At 39.2% G+C, this 20,108-nt stretch overlaps 1 protein-coding gene across 2 annotated transcripts in view; it reads right to left on the bottom strand.

Annotated features, from left to right (window-relative positions):
* The window catches only part of CHRNB3 (cholinergic receptor nicotinic beta 3 subunit), a 33,077-nt gene extending 13,572 nt beyond the window's left edge, over window positions 1-19,505 (bottom strand). For both annotated transcript variants that reach the window (XM_081046287.1, XM_081046288.1), the window contains exons 1-3: window positions 19,297-19,505; window positions 5,262-5,413; window positions 4,174-4,218 (exon numbers count right to left, since the gene is read on the bottom strand). In XM_081046287.1, coding sequence (XP_080902413.1) covers window positions 4,174-4,218; window positions 5,262-5,413; window positions 19,297-19,351 — 252 coding nt within the window. In that variant the 5' untranslated portion in view covers window positions 19,352-19,505. The remainder of the gene's footprint in view (window positions 1-4,173; window positions 4,219-5,261; window positions 5,414-19,296) is intronic.
* Window positions 19,506-20,108: the final 603 nt, after the last annotated feature.

Genomic DNA, 20,108 nt, shown 5'->3' with positions numbered 1-20,108 from the left:
GTGAGGAAATTTGACATCTGTCATCATAGTGATTATTCACATGATAATATCTAGGCAAAGGGTCCAACCCTTGGGTCATAATGAAAGATTGGTTTCATTTCCTATGACCTTTCTGGTGCTTGTGATGCAGTTTTCCCAGCGTTGAATATGATGAAACAATCTGAGCAACTAGGGTATTAAGTACCTTCTGATGCAGTGTTAGTGAGTCAATGTTAATAATCTATTTATTAACAGGGGTTTGATTACTCTCTGGGAGCACAAAGGAGGAAGAAAAACGAGTTTGCAAAGTAAAATCAATACAATAAAAATAGCTCCACACGGAGGACGTTCTCACGCTGTCGCTAAATTTGTGCATGATAATGTCTTTTGGTTGAGAGGATGGAGAGAAATGTTGAAATATGCCAAAGGAGAACTATGGACATATACAAGACAGAAGAATTGGGTAAAAAAATCCAAGCATCTCAGTTTTGTACGCTACCATGGGACATGCTTCTGTTCTAATTAGGGAGAATTTTCTTCTCTCTGCAGATATAAATTAAGGAGTGTTTTTCAGTGTCTGGGAAGGAAATGAGAAAAGAGGAGGATATGATCATTTTTGTCTTCTTTTGGCAGAGTGATGTAGGGTGATTGGAGTTTCTAATAAGTTTGTTCTGGCATGAATGCTGTGGGAAGTCATGTTATTGAGAATACTATAGCGATGGTTCATACCTTCACCTTTTTGGCTTGCACGACTTCTACTGATCCTGTAAGACCCAATGTCTCTTCACCTCGGAAGCTTTCTCTGACTTTTTTCCCTTTCTTATTTTCATTTTTTTACCAACACAATACCTTACATATACTTTCTTTATGGTGTTTATCATATTACATAGTTATTTTTTACACAGTTAATATCATGCCCTCTTTTTGAAGGCAGGGCTGTGTTTTAATCTTTGTATATCCAGGATCTAGCAGGTACTTAGTAAGTAGGCTCTCAATAGCCCTGTGGAATGGATGGAAACTGGAGTAGACCCTCACTTCATTCTCTCCTAAATGTCTTTCTAGACCAACTCCATGAGATGTCCCAAAAGTTGAGAAATCAAAACCTTAGAAGACCAGGGTTAGGAACTAGGCTATATAGGCATAGTGCTGCAAGAACTGGACATTGTCCATCAGCTCCCTTCAGAATGAGGAATGGAAAGATTTCTTCATATGAGCCAGACTTCCCTTACCAGTGTGTAACCTTAGACAAGTGACTTCAATTCTCTATTCCTCAGTTTTATCATCTTCAAAGTGGGAATAATAATAGAACTTACCTTATAAGGTGGCTGTGAGAATTAAATGAGTCCATTCCCACGAAACACTCAGCATAGTGTCTAAACACTTAGTAAGGGCTCAGTAAATCTTAGGTATTATTATTATTATTATTATTATTATTATTATTATTATTAGCTGCTCTAAAACTGAGATCTGTGTAAAACACCAATGATAGCTTCTTTTTAAACATCAATTTTATTGTGTTTTGTGCTTTATCATGCATTTTCTTTTATCCTTTATCTTTCTTTTACCCTCTTATTTTTAAAAAAGCTAAAGAAAACAAAAAGTATAAAAGTAACATGGCAGAGATCAAATCCCTTTTGTTCCAGTCAGCCTTCCTGGTCTGCCACCCATGGCATAGAATTCATTCTTCTTTTCTGCTCCCATATTGTTTGTGCCATAACATAGCACTTAGTGAATAATACCTATTGTGACAATCCCACGCCAAATCCAACCTGTGTGAGTATTATAGAACAGCTTTGATAATATTCTCTGTGGTTCTATAAAATGTGCAGCTGTTTCCCCACTTTGGCTCCTCCTGTGATTTAGAAACAAGTTTTGATGTTCAGTGCAGAAGCTGGATGTGGCAGAAAAGGGAAACCCAGATTCCAGCCAGATGGGTTAGTAGACTCTCCTGTTTCTGTAAATGGGGGTAATGATACTTGCTTTGCTCATCCAGAGTGATTGAGAAATGTAAATGAGATAAGAGATATGACAACCATTTGCAGATTAAATGCAACGAAAGTCTATTATTCTTATCATTTCTATGAAATGAGAACCTAAGTCAGCAGGCTGGCTTTTCCAGGTGTCAAACTGCCCCACTCCTACAGATTTCTCTTGCTTTGTTTTGGGTGTTGGAGATTTTTAGGTTTTGATTTTATCTTGACCTAGAGGCACTCACTAGGCCACTATGATTCTGGTGGCATAACTTTGCTGGAAGTCATTTCCAAAGCTTTAGTTAAGGCCCGAGGAGCCCATCTGTGGCTTCTTTCCTTCATGTCTAACCTTGTTCTCTTTGGCTGAAGTGATTTCTTATTTTCAAAATCTCAAGAAAGTGAAAAGCACCTACTATCTCAATATTATAGGCCAAGGGTCCATGGACCACTGTTTTATGCAAGAGATTAATAAGAATTTAATCTCAAGGAGCAATTGGAGGAGGTATGTGTGAAGCAGTGAAAGTTTATTGTTTTATTTTTCTTGACTTCCTCAGCCTATTTACACTTTAAAAGTTTTTCTTCTCTCCTCTACATGCTCAAATACAGGACTTGAATATGATTTGATTTTTATTAACTCAAAATACCTCCAAATTCTACAGCCTCTAAAGTGCAAAAGTGGAGTAAGTCACTGTGCAATGAGATAGGAATATTAGAAAAATACTTCTATTTAAATTGTATTTTTATATCTACATTCCCAGCTTATTTTCTCCTGGACATTTCTTATATGCGAATAAAGTAATATACAGATCTATTTCATAACTTGCTAACATTGCTACCAATTACAGAATCAGAAGAATTGAAAGTGGTTAATATTATAATAATTCTCTAACTCTGATCAAAGTTTTTGGATGGGAGAAATTTGGTGACGCTAAATGAAGCCTGAGGAATCTCCTTACAGTTTTTTTTTAATCCATTGTTCCTTACAAACCATTAGCAGAAAGAACTAAACAATGTCTATGAAACTGGAATAGATAACTAACATTTCAATATAAACCGATGAAAAGTATTATGTTTGTATGTTAAAATTAAGTGACATATTTAAGATAGCCCCACCAGGAAGATTTTAAATCTATGAAAGATTAGGGAGTATCTGGACATTGATTAAACAAGAAGTAATTGCTAACAAAAACAAAACATAAGCAATTAAACCAACTTTTTTGCCTCCTATCAAGCAAGTATCAGCATTTTCTCCTTCCACATAATATACGCAGAACTGTCCACGTAATATACGCAGAACTGGGTTTTGAAAGGTAACGATTTCCTGACAACTCTAGATTGAGCGCCTCGGAATAGATACTTCTCTTTTAGAAAACAGGCTATACTCGATTCCCACATGGGATGGTAGGCTGTGCCCCCTACAACAAGATTGAAAACGGACTGGACTTGGAGCTGAGCTGCGCCCTCCACAACTAGATTGAAGGACAACTTGACATGGAGCTGATGGGTCCTGGAAAAAACACACTGTTACCCAATAAAATTAATTAATTAAATAAATAAATAAATAAATAAATGATAAAATAAAATACATTTAAAAAAAAAAAAAAGAAAACAGGCTATAGCCAAACTAAAAGTAATTATCTGAGCACCAAGCTGAAGACCATTCGAAATGCATTTTTAGTAATATCAGGAAAACGTATATTCATTATTTTGTTTAGGGCTTCACTTTGTTCTGAAATTGATGGTGGATGGCCTTTTGTCATCCCCTATTTTCTCTTTCTAGGGAGCAACAAGAAACATCAGGGGTAGATTCTTCCCACAGACGACCAGTGGGGTGAGGGAGAATTTAACATTGCTGATTTTATCATCCAGTTGCAGTACCATAAATGTGGGAAAGTTGAATTCTGGAGCCTTTCCCCCCTTTTCTCCAAGTAGGCCCAGGACCAGTACCCAAGACTCACTTTTGGAGACACACCTGCCCTGTGGCCAGTCCACTCCAGAGCAACAATGCAGAACAAGGCACACCTTTGGGCTTCTAAGACCTGCTCTCTGACTCTTGTAAAAGAAAGCAAAAATGATAGACCCAATCATTCCCAAATATCTCCCTAAGGAAGCCAATATGCTCTTTAAAGTAAAAAAAAAAAATTTTTTCAAATGGGAGCTTTTCTAGATAGAAAAGAAAGGAAATAATTATGTCGAGAGATACAACACTTGGATTGACGTTTACCTGTTTGAGCCACACATTTGTTGTCATCAACTGGTTCTTTTCATCCTAAGAAAATGACAGTTAAGAAGATATGAATTCAATTTAAGAGAAGTCATGCTTTGGATTTTTTTTTTTTTGTCAGGACCTTTCTGAGTCTTACTTTTGAGATGTTCAAAGTGAAAAGGATTCTCAACTTAACAACAGTTAAGTGGCATGGAATTCTAAAATATGTATATTTTGCTTAAAGTGAAAAATAATAATTAAAAGCAAGTAGCAATTCATTGTGATGATATTTATATAACACTACATAACCCAGAAAGCACTTTCAGGGTGCAAAGTAGAATGAATGAAATATTAGCTAGATGGGAGATGGGCTTTGCATGATTTTCTAGAAGAAATCCTGGGCATTGAGTCAGCTGAGGTGGGTGAGTGTGTGTGTATGTGTGGTGGGGTGGAAGATTTGGGCAACGTGGGAAGATTATTCTGGGACTTTGGGGACCACAGCAGGATGATTTTGAAGAATCTCGGTTGTTACATTTCACTGATTTTCCAGGAACGCAATCATGGCAGAAGCTCGAGCCCAGAAAGAAAATGAGCAGAGAATGTTAAAGTACAGGTGAGGTCAGAAAAAGGTATGGGGACCTAAGGGGACCCAGGAGGACAATGGGGTCACCCAGGCACTCACTCTGGTGCTGTCATCATCTATCTGCCCTCTTTCCTGCAGACACCCTGCCAGCCCTCCCTCAGCTGAGATGACACAAGATCAGCCCTGAGCTCAGTTCTCCCTTCTCTCCAGCTCCCAGTCCTCACCCTGGGTGTTCACCTTGGGTACAGCAAACTCACCAGCGACAAGGCCCTTTCTAGCCACCACATCCAACCTCCAGCAAAACAGTCCTACACTAATAGTGCTGCAATGAAAATGTACTTCGTGACACCTCTCATTCTTTCCTCAGGTCATTTCACTGGCTTCTTGGGGCCAATTTTCTCTCACAGTGTTATTTTAAAAATTGAAATGGAAGACATGGGGAAAGAAAACAAAATAAAACTTAGACTCACAAACAGGTTCAGGAATGCATGTTTTTTTTAGCATAGTGCCAAGGATTACTCACCACATCTACAAGCTGAGATATTTTCAGTCCAAAGTATACTTTTATGGTGTCATTAGAATTTAATACAGGGCGAACCCATTTCTGATAACCTTGGAATAAATGTCGGAGGAGGGCATCTTCACTTTCAGCTATTGAACTGAATCCTGCAGCGGCTGTAAGAATCATGAGGGAACCTGAATTAACGGAAGAGGCATAATGGCTGCTTTCACATCCTATGGCCCGAAGCTTCATATATTCCTAAACAGCCTAATTCAGCAAAGGCAGTTTTTAGGGTACAGGGGTTCCCTTTAACCATTCTCCATGTCCACAACACAAAGCTAAAAGTAGACTATACTTTACCTAGAACGTTGCTCTTGTGGGATTTTCCCAAGCTCTTGGTTGTTGTATTTTAAATATAGCCCCTCTCTTTATATATTCAGCACCCCACTAATATCGTACAGCAACTCATTCTGTACTGTATGCTTTATTTTCCCCCCTGATAGAAAAAAAACTTTATTTTCCCCCCTGATAGAAACACGATGTCCAATGATTACATGCAAGACACTGCCCAAGTTTACTGGATCAAAACCCAAAGATTCTTAGTAGGAAGAAAAGCATAACAGCACACATTGCCTGTATGTGCATGAGACCTTCAATTCAATAAGGAAGTAGCAATTCGAAATGCCCTCTTAATGCTCCTGGGGTGAACAGAGCTGTGGATAAGATAGGCTGTGTGCTCTGTCTGCCTCCACTCCTTTCTCTTCTGCTTTACAAAGCATATTAAAATGCAAATGAGTGATACAGAGAGACATAACCTTACATTTATGCTTATTTATTTAAAAAACTAACCGTTCTTAAACTTTGATGCTTCAATTACTCTTAGTAAGCACAGCTGCATTAAGGAGCTGGTCAGCTGGATGGTTGCCAGGGCAGCACTCTGTAAAGGCAACTAAAACCTTACTGGAAAAAGAGGGGAAGTGAGGGAATTGAAATTCCCTGAAGACTCCTGGGGAAAGAGGTGTTCACTTCCTCAGGCTGAACTTCAAGAATTCCTCTACCCCACATCTGGTTTTAACTTCCTTCAAAATACATTGCAACTCTGATTGTTCCCCACTGGTACCACTGGTACCATTCTATCACAAACTCCATCATCTATCTCTTGGATTCATGTGCTACTTCCAAATTTCTTCCACTTTTGCCCCCATTATAGTTCATTTTCCACTCATTAGTTTAGAGCTATCTCTTAAAAGCAGAAGATTGTCAATTCCCTACTCCAACCCTCCAAACGGCTTTCCATTAAACTTAGAAAAAACATCCCAAGTTCTTACCATGGTCTCCCAGGCCCCCTGGGGCCCCTACCAGCATCCACTCTGCCCTTACTCACTTCTCCATTGGCTCCACGGCCCATCTGCTTTTTTCAGAGCAGGCCAGTGTGCTTCACTCTGGGACGGCTCTTACCCCACACACATTCATTTACTTTGCTGTATCTTGAAGAGGTCATTTCAGGGTACACAATCTAAAAATCTCTTTCCATACTCTATCCCCTTATGGTCCTTCATCTTGCATCAGAGCACTTGATCATATTATATGCTTATTTGTTTATTGTCTGTCTGCCCCACTAGAAAATGCCAGTTCCAGGAAGCCTTCTTCATGGCTGTCTCCCTAGCTTAGGGCAGAGCCTGGGACACAGTGGCTGCTGAGCTAACAAACACTCGAGTAACAATGCAGTTAGCTACTTGGCTTGTGTTTGCTCAGTGGTATTTGGAGAGTTTGGGCCAGAGGTGAATTGCTTGAGAGAAGAGAGAAGAAGCAAGGGAGGCCACAGCTGTCCTTCTCCTGCCTTCTCCTGTGCAGGTGACCGACCCCCTCCTCCTCTGAGGAGAATATTGTTTGTGGCAGACACTGCTAGTTCTCTGCCCAACAGCCATTTGCCCTTTCTTCCTTGGTAACAGATGCTAAAGCTATTCATGATCCATGGTGCCAACTTAAAATATTCCCCTCTCAAGCTCCCTTACGGGTAGGAATGGCTATATGACAATTAAGATATAAACAGAAGCCAGTGAGTGAGGTTTACAGGAAATATTGTTGAAGAGTCTGGATTCAATCTGACATGCACCTTTCACTTTTTATCTTTTACTTTTTGCCCTTTCTTCTTCCTGCCTAGAATTAGGACAAGCTGTCTAGAGATTGGCCACCCGAGTATACAAACAAGTCTGTTGAAAGCTACATCCAAAAGATGGCAGAATAGAAAGACAGACTTAGCCTGGGTCCCTGATAGCATTACAGACTGCCACACCAGCTCTGGACTGCCTGCCTCCAGATATCTGGTATGTGAGGCAAACAGTCTCCCTGTTTGGCTAAGACACTGGAGCCACTGTTGTGTGCACCTGAGCACAGTCCCAACTGCTGAGAGTGCCAGTGTACTGACTTCCCTGAGAGTCCTGTGTCCCCCATTCAGCCCAGTGAACACAAATTACTTAAGACACCATCTCAAGAGAAGGACAGCTGTGGCCTCTCTGCTTCTGTCTTCTCTCAAGCAATTCAGCTCTGGCCCAAACTCTCCAACAGATGGAGACACTGAAGGGAGGCTGAGAACACTGAATCATGTCTGAACCATCTCTCTCTCTCTCTCTCTCTCTCTCTCTCTCTTCTTAGCCCGGACAGCCTGAGCCATTATAATTTTGGACATATGAGAGGGATCCTAAGAAGAACAGAGATTGTACCTTTGAACTTCCTCCCCTGGCAGGAAAATTTTAGTATCATTTTGAAGGGAGATGGAGTTGCATGGTGGGAGGGAGCTTCTAATATTAGGACCTTGACATTCCCAGCATTTATCACCCAAAGCCATAGCCTTTATGAGGAGAGTTGGCTCCTGCTCTTTACCAGTATTCAAAGGAAAATGAGCAGACCTGCTCTTTTAGGACCTGTGTATGTATCGATCCATGTTGTCACTGTCGGGGGGTGAGCTGCTGAATCAAGAAAGAAACAGCGAATAACCTCCTTCCTGAAAAAAAAATGGCGGCGTGAGGTGAGGCTCTGTAACGCTCCCCTGGAATTTACAACGAATCGGACAACAATAACTCCACAAAGGACTCCTTGCACAGCAGACAGGCAAGACGAAGAGGCCGACTACTGAATTCACCTCCAGGTGGGTGAATCGCGCGAGCGGGGGAGGAGGGAGAGGAGAAGTGCGGAGACGGAGCTGTGCGGGCGCAGGACACAGACCTAGCTCAATGCTCGGAGCCCGCTGCGCCCGGATCTTCCGCAACTGCGGGAGAGGGAAGGACTCGGACTGCTAGGGCTCCGCTTACGGCCCACAGGGCTGAGGGGGCAGCATACAAAACCGCTGAACCCAACGCTCGCTCACGGCAGACCTCGGAGCAAAGACTGAGGGAAGAGGGCTGAAATCGGTGGTTTAAGCCCTCACTGCCGAGCGGAGAACGGAAGCCTTAGGCACGGAGACTAGCCGCCCCCTCCCTACCCTCACAGAGCTCGCCCCGCCCCCACCTGCCCGGTGCTAGAAGCGATAAAGTAGCAGTGTCGGATCAAAGGACAGAATATTTGCTGCTCTGAGAACTGTGGACCGCAGACACAGATTCGCAGCTCAACTAGTTCCGGCAAAGGGGAGGGAGCTGTGGAAGCAGGACTGGCTGTGGTGGTGGTCGCCGCCATTGCTCTGGGCCACCTCTCACAACTCACCAAGCCCCTGGCCCCACCTATCTGGGCGGATCCCTGCAGGAGTAAACAGAACTGCTGAAACAAACGGGCTCTGAATCTGGTGCAGAAAGAGCTTTGGAACGCCAAAAGCTCTTCGCATACCTATCAACCTGTTGCAGAAGACACTCCTGTAGATGTCTAGGAAGAGAAATAGTAAATCAGTGATTGCCATGAATAACCAAGGCAACAAGATAGCTCAGAAAGAAAGTGAAAAGTCTCCAGAAAAGGAACTTAGAGATATGGACCTTTGTGATTTAAATGACAGAGAATTCAAGATCGCAATTCTGAAAAAACTGAACGAGATGCAAGAAAACACAGAAAGGCAGTTTAATGAACTCAGAAACACAATCAAAGAACACCATGAGCATTTTACAAAAGAGATTGAAATCTTGAAAAAGAACCAAATAGAATTTCTGGAGATTAAGAACTCAATAGAAGAAATTAATAATAAAATATCCAGCTTAGGTAGTAGAGTTGACCAGATGGAGGAAAGAATCAGTGACATCGAAGATAGGAACCTGGAATTTACACAGAGGGAAGAAGAAAGAGACTTGAGACTGAAAAGAAATGAAAGAACTCTACAAGAACTTTCTGACTCCATCAGAAACAGCAATATAAGAATAATGGGTATACCAGAAGGAGAAGAAAGAGGGAAGGGAACAGAGAATATATTCAAACAAATTGTCGATGAGAACTTCCCAAACTTGTGGACAGAACTGGATCCTCGAATCCAAGAAGCAAATAGAACACCTAATTACCTCAATCCCAACAGGCCTTCACCAAGGCACATTGTATTGAAGCTGTCTAAAATCAATGATAAAGAAAGAATCCTCAAGGCAGCCAGGGAAAAGAAGACGGTAACTTACAAAGGAAAGCCCATTCGATTATCATCAGATTTTTCAGCAGAAACTCTACAAGCTAGGAGGGAATGGAACCAAATATTCAAACTATTGAAAGAGAGAAATCATGAGCCAAGAATAATATATCCAGCAAAGATCTCCTTTAGATATGAAGGAGGAATAAAGACCTTTCCAGACATCCAGAAGCTGAGGGAATTTTCTAATACACGACCTGCACTACAAGAAATACTAAAGGAAGCTATTAGACCACCATCAACAGGGACAACTTGTGGCAACCGAAACATAAAAAGGGGGAGCGTAAAGGCCTGAACTGGAATATGGGAATAGAGAAAGTAAGCGTACTGAAGAAACTGGAATACTCTAAATATCAAACTTTCTTTTACATAAACTCAAGGGTAACCACTCAAAAAACATCCAAATCTGAAATATATACTGTAATAAAAGAAGAAACAGAGGGAAACATCATAGAATACTACCACACAGAAATAACAGACAACAACAAAAAGGCAAAGAAACAATGGAGACACAGCCTTACCAGAAAACTAAAGACAGAATGACAGGAAATCCTCACATATCAATAATCACCCTAAATGTAAATGGACTGAACTCACCAATAAAGAGACACAGAGTAGCAGATTGGATCAAAAAACTAAACCCAACCATATGCTGCCTACAAGAGACACATCTCAGCTACAAGGACAAGCATAGACTCAAAGTGAAAGGGTGGAAATTGACACTTCAAGCAAATGGTACCCAGAAAAAATCAGGTGTAGCCATAATGATTTCCGATGAAACAGACTTCAGGGTGAAAAAGATAACAAGAGACAAAGATGGACATTTCATAATGGTAAAGGGGACTATACAACAAGAAGACATAACAGTCATCAATATTTATGCCCCCAATCAGGGAGCACCGAAATATACCAAGCAACTACTAACAGAACTAAAGGGAGAAATTGACCAAAACACAATTATACTAGGGGACTTAAATACATCATTGACAGCTATGGATAGATCATCCAAACAGAAGATAAATAACGAAATCGCAGCCCTAAATGACACATTAGAGGAATTGGACATAATTGACATATATAGAGCACTTCATCCTAAAACATCAGACTATACATTCTTTTCTAGTGTACATGGAACATTCTCAAGGATAGACCATATATTGGGACACAAAATCAGCCTCAGCAAATTTAAGAAGATTGAAATCATACCAAGCATATTCTCTGATCACAAAGCTTTGAAATTGGATATCAACTGTGAAAAGAAAGCAGGAAAAAACACAAATACATGGAGATTAAACAACATACTTTTAAAGAACGACTGGGTCAAAGAAGAAATTAGAGGAGAGCTCAAAAGATACATAGAAACAAATGACAATGAAAATACATCCTACCAAAATTTTTGGGATGCCGCGAAAGCAGTTTTAAGAGGGAAATTTATATCATTACAGGCCTATCTCAAGAAACAAGAAAAATCCCAAATAAATAACCTCATGTTACACCTTAAAAAACTAGAAAAAGAAGAACAAGCGAAACCCAAGGTCAGCAGAAGAAAGGAAATAACAAAAATCAGAGCAGAACTAAATGAAATAGAGAACAAAAAGACAATAGAAAAAATTAATGTGACAAAAAGCTGGTTCTTTGAAAAGATTAACAAAATCGACAAACCCTTGGCTAGACTCACTAAGATAAAAAGAGAGAAGACACTAATTAACAAAATCAGAAATGAAAAAGGGGAAGTTATCACGGACACCACAGAAATACAAAGGATTATCCAAGAATACTATGAAGGACTATATGCCACCAAATTTAATAACTTAGAAGAAATGGACAAGTTCTTAGAAACATATAGCCTTCCAAGGCTGAATCATGAAGAACTGGAAAATCTTAACAGGCCGATCACCAGTAAGGAAATTGAATCAGTCATCAAAAACCTTCCCAAAATCAAAAGTCCTGGACCAGATGGCTTCACCAGTGAATTCTACCAAACCTTCAAAGAGGATCTAATACCAATCCTGCTCAAACTCTTCCAAAAAATTGAAGAAGAGTCAGTACTCCCTAACTCATTTTATGAGGCCAACATTACCCTGATACCAAAACCTGGTAAGGACAACACAAAAAAAGAAAACTACAGACCTATATCTCTGATGAATACAGATGCTAAAATCCTAAACAAAATTCTAGCAAATCGAATACAACAATGCATTAAAAAGATTATTCATCACGACCAAGTGGGGTTCATCCCCGGGGCACAAGGATGGTTCAACATTCGCAAATCCATCAATGTGATACATCACATAAACAAAATAAAGGACAAAAATCATATGATTCTATCAATTGATGCAGAAAAAGCATTTGATAAGATACAACATCCATTTATGATTAAAACACTTACTAAAATTGGTATAGAAGGAAAATACCTCAACATAATAAAGGCCATATACGACAAGCCCTCAGCTAACCTCATAATTAATGGTGAAAAGCTGAAGCCCTTTGCTCTACGTTCAGGAACACGACAAGGTTGTCCCCTATCACCTCTGCTTTTCAACATAGTGTTGGAAGTCCTCGCCAGAGCTATCAGGCAAGAGAAAGAAATAAAAGGCATCCAAATTGGGAATGAAGAAGTTAAATTGTCACTCTTTGCAGATGACATGATGCTATACATAGAAAACCCTAAAGACTCCACCAAAAAGCTATTAGAAACAATCAATGAATATAGTAAAGTTGCTGGCTACAAAATCAACGTACAAAAGTCCATTGCTTTCCTATATACCAACAATGAAATCTCAGAAAAAGAGATAGAAAAAACAATTCCTTTTGCAATTGCAGCAAAAAGAATAAAATACCTAGGAATAAACTTAACCAAGGATGTGAAGGATTTATATGCTGAAAACTATAAGACATTTTTGAAAGAAATTGAAGAAGACACAAAGAAATGGAAAGACATTCCGTGCTCATGGATTGGAAGAATCAACATAGTTAAAATGGCCATATTACCCAAAGCCATATACAGATTTAATGCAATCCCCATTAAAATCCCAATGGCATTTTTTAAAGAAATAGAACAAAAAATCATCAGATTTGTTTGGAACCACAAAAGACCCCGAATAGCCAAAGCAATATTAAAAAAAAAGAACAATACTGGAGGTATCACACTCCCTGATTTTTCCTTGTACTACAGGGCTACAATAATCAAAACAGCTTGGTATTGGCGGAAAAACAGACACATAGACCAATGGAATAGAATTGAGAACCCAGAAATAAAACCACATAAATATGGACAGATAATTTTTGACAAAGAAGCTAAAAACATACAATGGACGAAAGACAGCCTCTTCAATAAATGGTGCTGGCAGAATTGGATAGCTACGTGCAAAAGAATGAAACTGGACTGCTATCTGTCACCATGTACCAAAATTAATTCAAAATGGATCAAAGACTTAAGCATAAGACCTGACACAATAAACTGCATTGAAGAAAACATAGGTACTAAACTTATGGACCTTGGGTTCAAAGAGCATTTTATGAATCTGACTCCAAAGGCAATGGAAGTAAAAACTAAAATAAACAAATGGGATTATATGAAACTGAAAAGCTTCTGCACAGCAAAAGAAACTATTGACAAAATAATGAGGCAACCAACTGAATGGGAGAAGATTTTCGCAAACAGTTCCTCTGATAAGGGGCTAATATCCAAAATATACAAGGAACTCATGAAACTCAACAACAAAAAAACAAACAACCCAATTGAAAAATGGACAGAGGACCTGAAGAGACATTTCTCCAAAGAGGATATACAAATGGCAAATAGACATATGAAAAAATGCTCAACATCGCTAATTATCAGAGAAATGCAAATGAAAACCACAATGAGATATCACCTCACCCCAGTCAGAATGGCTTTCATCAACAAAACAAATAGTAACAAGTGTTGGAGAGGCTGTGGAGAAAAAGGAACTCTCATACACTGTTGGTGGGAATGCAGACTGGTGCAGCCGCTATGGAAGGCAGTGTGGAGGTTCCTCAAGAAATTACGAATAGAATTACCATATGACCCAGCAATCGCTCTCCTGGGTATCTACCCCAAAAATATAAAAGCATTTCTCTATAGAGACACGTGTACTCCAATGTTCATTGCAGCTTTGTTTACGGTGGCCAAGACATGGAAACAACCAAAATGTCCTTCGATAGATGAATGGATAAAGAAGTTGTGGTACATATACACAATGGAATACTATTCGGCGTTAAGGAAAGATGATATAGGAACATTTGTGACAACATGGATGGATCTCGAGAGAATAATGCTAAGTGAAACAAGTCAGACAGAAAAAGCAGAGAACCCTATGATTTCACTGATATGTGGTATATAAACCAAAAAGAACAAGACAAACAAATGAGAAAGAAAAACTCATAGACACAGACAATAATTTAGTGGTTACCAGAGGGTAAGGGGGTGGGGGGTGGGTGATGAGGGTAAAGGGGATCAAATATATGGTGATGGAAGGAGAACTGACTCTGGGTGGTGAACACACAATGGGATTTATAGACGATGTAATACAGAATTGTACACCTGAAATCTATGTAAATTTACTAACAATTGTCACCCCAATAAAATTAATTAAAAAAAAAAAAAAAAAAAAAAAAAAAAAAAAAAAAAGAAAGAAACAGCCTAAATCTGTATGGAATGTTTGTGTCCCTTCAGATTCGCACGTTGAAGCCCAAATGTGACTGTATTTGGAGATAGGGCCTATAAGGACGTCATTCAGACTGAGTTCATCAGGATGAGGCCCTAATCTGATAGGATTAGTGTCTTCACAAGAAGAGGAAGAAAGACCAAGGATCTTTCTCCACACAAGTACTGAGGAAGTGCCTTGTGAGGACACAGCCAAAAGGCAGCTGTTTATAAGCTCAGAAGAGAGTTCTCACCGGAAACTGGATTTCCTGGCACTTTGATCATAAATTTCTAGCCTCCAGAACTGTGAAAAAATAAATTTCTGTTAAGCCACTCAGTCTGGAGTATATAGTACTTTGTTATGGCAGCCCAAGCTGACTACTATAAATCTGTCTTGACCTTACAAAAAAAAAAAAAAAAAAAAGAAAAGAAAAGCCAAAGGTTTAATGTTTTCTGCCTAATATCTTCAAGCTTCCTGAACCTTCCCAAAATAGATGCTGAAGTCATTGACGTTATTGGAGAAGACGTAGCGCACAGGCCAGAAAGTGTTTCTGGTTTGTCCTTTTTGTAAGATAGAGCATTGTGAGGAAGGGCAAGTGTCTCCACCATCGATTCGTTGAGCCAGGGCCTCAATAAATATTTGATGCACTTTCGGTGCACAGGGGAAGGAGGCAGAGTGAACCCAGCTCACAGCTCTAGAAAATGTAGAATCATAGATGTGCTCAAGATTTCCAGGACAGGGGGATCTCTGTTTTAAGGAATAAATGGGTTCCTGAAAAGCTGTGTATAAACCAAATTTTTGCAAATGGATTTACATTTTAAATTAATTAGACAAGACCAATATTCTAAGTAACATTTCAGCAATTCATTGGCAAGTCAAGAAACTACACTTGGAAGATGAGTGACACCTCAACTCCTGCTGTGGGTGTTTGGATTTCTCAAAGTCAGCTTCCTGAAAGGGAGAGATGGGAGAGCATTTGTATTCATAAATAATTTCAACATAAATTTAAAGGGAAGGAAAAGTAAAATGATAAAGAAGTGAAGGTAATAGAGCTGGAAAGGACCTCCAAGATTATCTAAGCCATGCTGTCAGTGTCAGAGGCTAAAGACCCTGGGGTACCAAGATGGGAAGTGACTTGCCCAGGGTCACCCAGTTAGTAAGTGGCAGGTGTGGTCTTCTGACTCCCAAGTCAACAGTTTTTCCACTAGCCCATGAGACTCACTGAGGATTAAGGAGGAAAAAAACATTGTTCTCTCCATTATGGCCTCCTTACAAATTTCAACAATTCGCTTCTATTAACATATGTTCGTTGTTATTGCTATTTTTGTTGTTGTGTTGTTTTTAGCATTGTTTAAAGCAATCTATTGCAGGGAAGAATGATAAACCAGGTCACAGATAATATTTGTTAGGTTTTAAGGAGACATTCAACACTGGTGACAGTGTTCTGTAATCCTGCTCTGCTACAGTTGGCACCTGGCAGACTGCTTTGCCGGGGTCGGGATTCAGGGGCTCTTGACTGGGGACTGCTCTGTGGTCACTCTCCTTGGAGGTGGACGCCCAGTGTTTTACAGTGGGAGCAACCCCGCTTCAGACTCGACCATGGTCTTCCCATATTTCCTTGCCTTGTGTCCTGCTTTGCACACAACCCCCACCCCCATCACACAAACAAACTTAGTTTAACACACATCTTCAGAGGATGTGTGCCGCCATTTAAGCTTTTCGCAAAAAAAGAATTTTGCTTCTCCCCTACACCCTGGTTCTTCCCGCTGCTTAATCTTTGTCTCATTTTTCTTGGTCAAAACACTTGAGACTAGCCAAGCCATTCCACAGGCAGAGGGCAACAAGAGAGAGAACCAGAGAGAGAGAGAGCACGTGCAAGAGATTCAGACAGACAGACAGACAGAGATGGAGAGTGCTCTGCCTGATTCTAGTTATTTCCTCCATGTGGAACTCAGGCTCAGAAAGTGCCCCCAGGAGGGGACACACTGTCCTTGTCAGGATGCTGAGTCTGTTGTCAAGCTTGTCATTCATTAGACTGGGAATCCAACAAATATTTATTTAACATTGAGAGCCACTGGACTCAGATTCAGAGACATGAATTCTGGTCCTGATTCCAAGCAGTGGGATCTGAAGCAAAGCATTTATCCTCTTCTGATAAAAATAGGGAGTGATTGGCAAGGCCCCTACAACTCCAATGTCTTATGCTTCTAGGATGTTTACGTCCATGAAACGGCCACAAAATGTGACCTATTAATATCAAATATTTGTTGTTTCAAAGATACAAAAGAGAGCCAAAGTTTAAGATGCACCATTGATTGGGGAATAGCTCTTTACTCCTGGCTGCCATTTATGGCAACAGAGAAGGCATCAAGGTGAAGGTAACTAAAGCTATCAAAGGTCTGTACAGGACCCCCTCCCTGTGAGGACGTCAGGGATCCCTAAACCCCAGTAAGTGGAATCGTGAGAGATTTCGATAAGGCGCTCAGTACCAGGTTGAGACAAATAAATTTTTCTTTGGATCTACGACTTGAACTTCTGAGTCTCTTCATTCTTCTTCATCATGTTTCCTTTCCTTTCTTCAGTCTCTGAGACCCTCTGCTACTTCCTCACCCTCATGTCAACAGCCACCTTCACCAACATTTTGACAAAGTCACTCACACTGAGGTATAAATAACTGATAAGACTTAATAGATGAAACTGCCATGAATATTTATGGTTTTATTGAAGACAACACCACTGTTTATCCTTAGCTGAGAGAGTAAAGAAATAACTAAAGAATTTTAAACCTCAGTATAGTTGGGAGAGGCCTATTTTTTGTTTTGACACCTTTGGGTATATTTTGATTTTACTTTCCATTATCACCACCTTGTCTAAATATGTCATGCACATAGAGCTAGCCTGTAGAGTAAAATAATGAATATTTATTGGATTCTTGCTAGCGCGAGAGGTTATTAGAATGCCTTTGTTTTATCCCCTCTTGCGTCCCACCTGCTGAAACCATTTCTTGGATACAGGAGATCCTCAATAAATATTTATTGAATAAGCAAGCACATGTTATCATGTGGTAAGAGTGATGGGAAGATACATAAGATACAGTCCCTATTTCTGGGAGCAGACACACACAGAGTGTGAATTAGCAATACAAGAGATGTCACATGGCCATACACAATTATCCTTTTCATCAAAGCCAGAAATATATAAATGAGGGGTTGCCCCTTGTTTGAAAAAGGTAGTTTTAAGTGACAAAAGAGAATTATTTTCTTTATAATGAGTCATAAAGTTAAAAAAACTTAAGGAAAGGTGATTTAGATTTAAAAATAGAAATAGACTCCAGTGGATCTAGAAATATTTATAAATATGAGAGTTACTACAGGTTATGACATAGATTTATTATAGATCTCTGACAAATGTATATAGCTCAGTATACACTCCCCAAACTCTAGCAGCCTACACAATGGAGAACGAGTATCAGCTTCTCCCCAAATTCCAATTTTTCTATGTAGAGGAGAATGCATGGTGAACCAGGAGGGTTTGTGCTAAGCACCCTTGCTCACTGGTGAGATGATTTCCCAGGAGAAAGAATGATGGGAATCAATTTTTTGCACAGTAAATAACAGAACACTTTAGTGTTAAGGCAGAAATACATTAGACACATGTGCACTAATTGTATGCTAAAACACAGAAGTTGAGTATAATTTTAGAGATTGGCAAATTGCATTTAAGACTTTGCAGAGACCAAATTTAGTACTATTTGAAAGTGGGTTTGATGTTTTCTACACCGAGAAATTACTCTGTTTTCGAGTCCGTGGTATGAGGAAAGGCTACATTTTTGAAGACTTGATAGTGTTCAGGTGTGCGTGCCTCATGGCGCTGTGGTTTTTAAACCTAGGATTTATTCCAGGACTGGGGCAAATCTATTTCACTGCCTGTGGTTCTCCACTTGAAATTTGCAATAATCAAATGTGGCAAAAATGCTAGTAACAAATAAATACAAATCGCTAATGGAATAACACTGTTTTCTCACCATCTCTGGCTCCTGGCTCTAACTAGTTTCTGGTGCAGTAGGAAAAGTTTTCTGTTCTTGTTACAAGAAAAGTGAAATGATTTTAAAACCCAGAAAACTGTCAGGGGAAAATGTTCACTCTCCCCTAAAGTTTTGCTTTCTTCCTCTTTCCTTTTCTGTTCTCTCTCTTCCTCCGCCTCTCTCCTTTTATTTGCCCTCTTTCTTTCTTAAGAATTCCTCTATTTTCAGGTGGATACTAGTCACAGAAAACTCACATGTTCATAGACATTTGGCATATATTTTTGTTTAATTGTAATGTACCAACATACTAAATATATCTACATATACAAATGTATTAAAGTATTTATGAAGTCTACAGGATATATTGAACAAAAGCATCTGTACATAAATATAATGCTTTTTAGTAGATATGATTTTAAAATGTTGATCTAATAAATTTCGGTGCCAAATATTTTAACAATTCTCTGAATAACATTCAGTGCATTTGGTAACATTTTTCCTGTTTTTACATCTTCCTACCAAACTCATAATGATTCAAAAGGACTAACAGAATAAGTGATAAAAGCATAACATTATGGAATTTATAAAGATGATTTCTTTAGCAATATACAGATTTTATAAAATTATTTATCAAAGCCACATTTTAAAGGTCATCCTAGAGATACCTACACATTACATTTTGTAATTCTAACATTATTGACATCATAGTTTCACCTTCCTTGCTTAAATAACTCTACAATTATAAAGTTTTAATTTAGTTTAACTTGAGCTTACCTGAGGGAGTGACACCAAGGATGATGAGTGTCAGGATAAAGTCTGCAAATGTCATCTTGTCAGTTTTAGAAAGATTATTTCTCCCTTTTTAATAACAGAATATTTCCAGCGGAAAAGGGGTTTTGGAAAGAAAATACAGTGGTTCAAAGTCCAAAGTGGAACCTAAGGGGAAAGTAGATACCCGAAGTTGGATAAAATGGTCTCAGACCTTCTCAGATCAGTGTGATGTTTCTTAAAGTACACTTCACTGATTTCCAGTCAGCTGTCAGATCGTGTAAGTCTAAAAAATATCTCTGGGTCCTAACTCCTGACTTATTAATTTACTCTCTTGCAAAGAGATGCAGGGCAATGCAGCAAGGATGAAGCTAGACAACTTCTAAATGTTTCGCAGTATTTTTCTTGCAGAAATACAGGTTGGAGACTTGTGTAAAGGAGAAAAACTGCATTTTATAATTTCCATCAGAGGCGGTAGTGAAAAATTTCTTATACATATTATTCCTCTATTATCTCTTCATCTTAGACTTGGAGCTTAAGAACATGAATACGAGCAGGTCAAAAGTTACAAACTTCCAGTCATAAAATAATTCCTGTGGATGTAACATACGGGATGGTGACTATAGTTAGGAAAACTATATTGTTAATTGAAAGTTGCTAAAGAATAGATCTTAAAAGTTCTCATCACAAGAAAAAAGTTTGTAACTATGTATGGTGATGGATGTTAACTGTACTTATTGTGGTGATCATTTTGCAATATATACAAATATCAATTGATTATGTTTTACACCTGATACTAATGTTAAAAAACAAAATTC

The sequence above is a fragment of the Rhinolophus hipposideros genome, assembly GCF_964194185.1.
Source record: "Rhinolophus hipposideros genome assembly, chromosome: 4".
NCBI lineage: Eukaryota > Metazoa > Chordata > Mammalia > Chiroptera > Rhinolophidae > Rhinolophus > Rhinolophus hipposideros.
The sequence above is the reverse complement of the archived record's forward strand: the minus strand, read 5'-3'. Positions and strand labels throughout refer to the sequence as shown.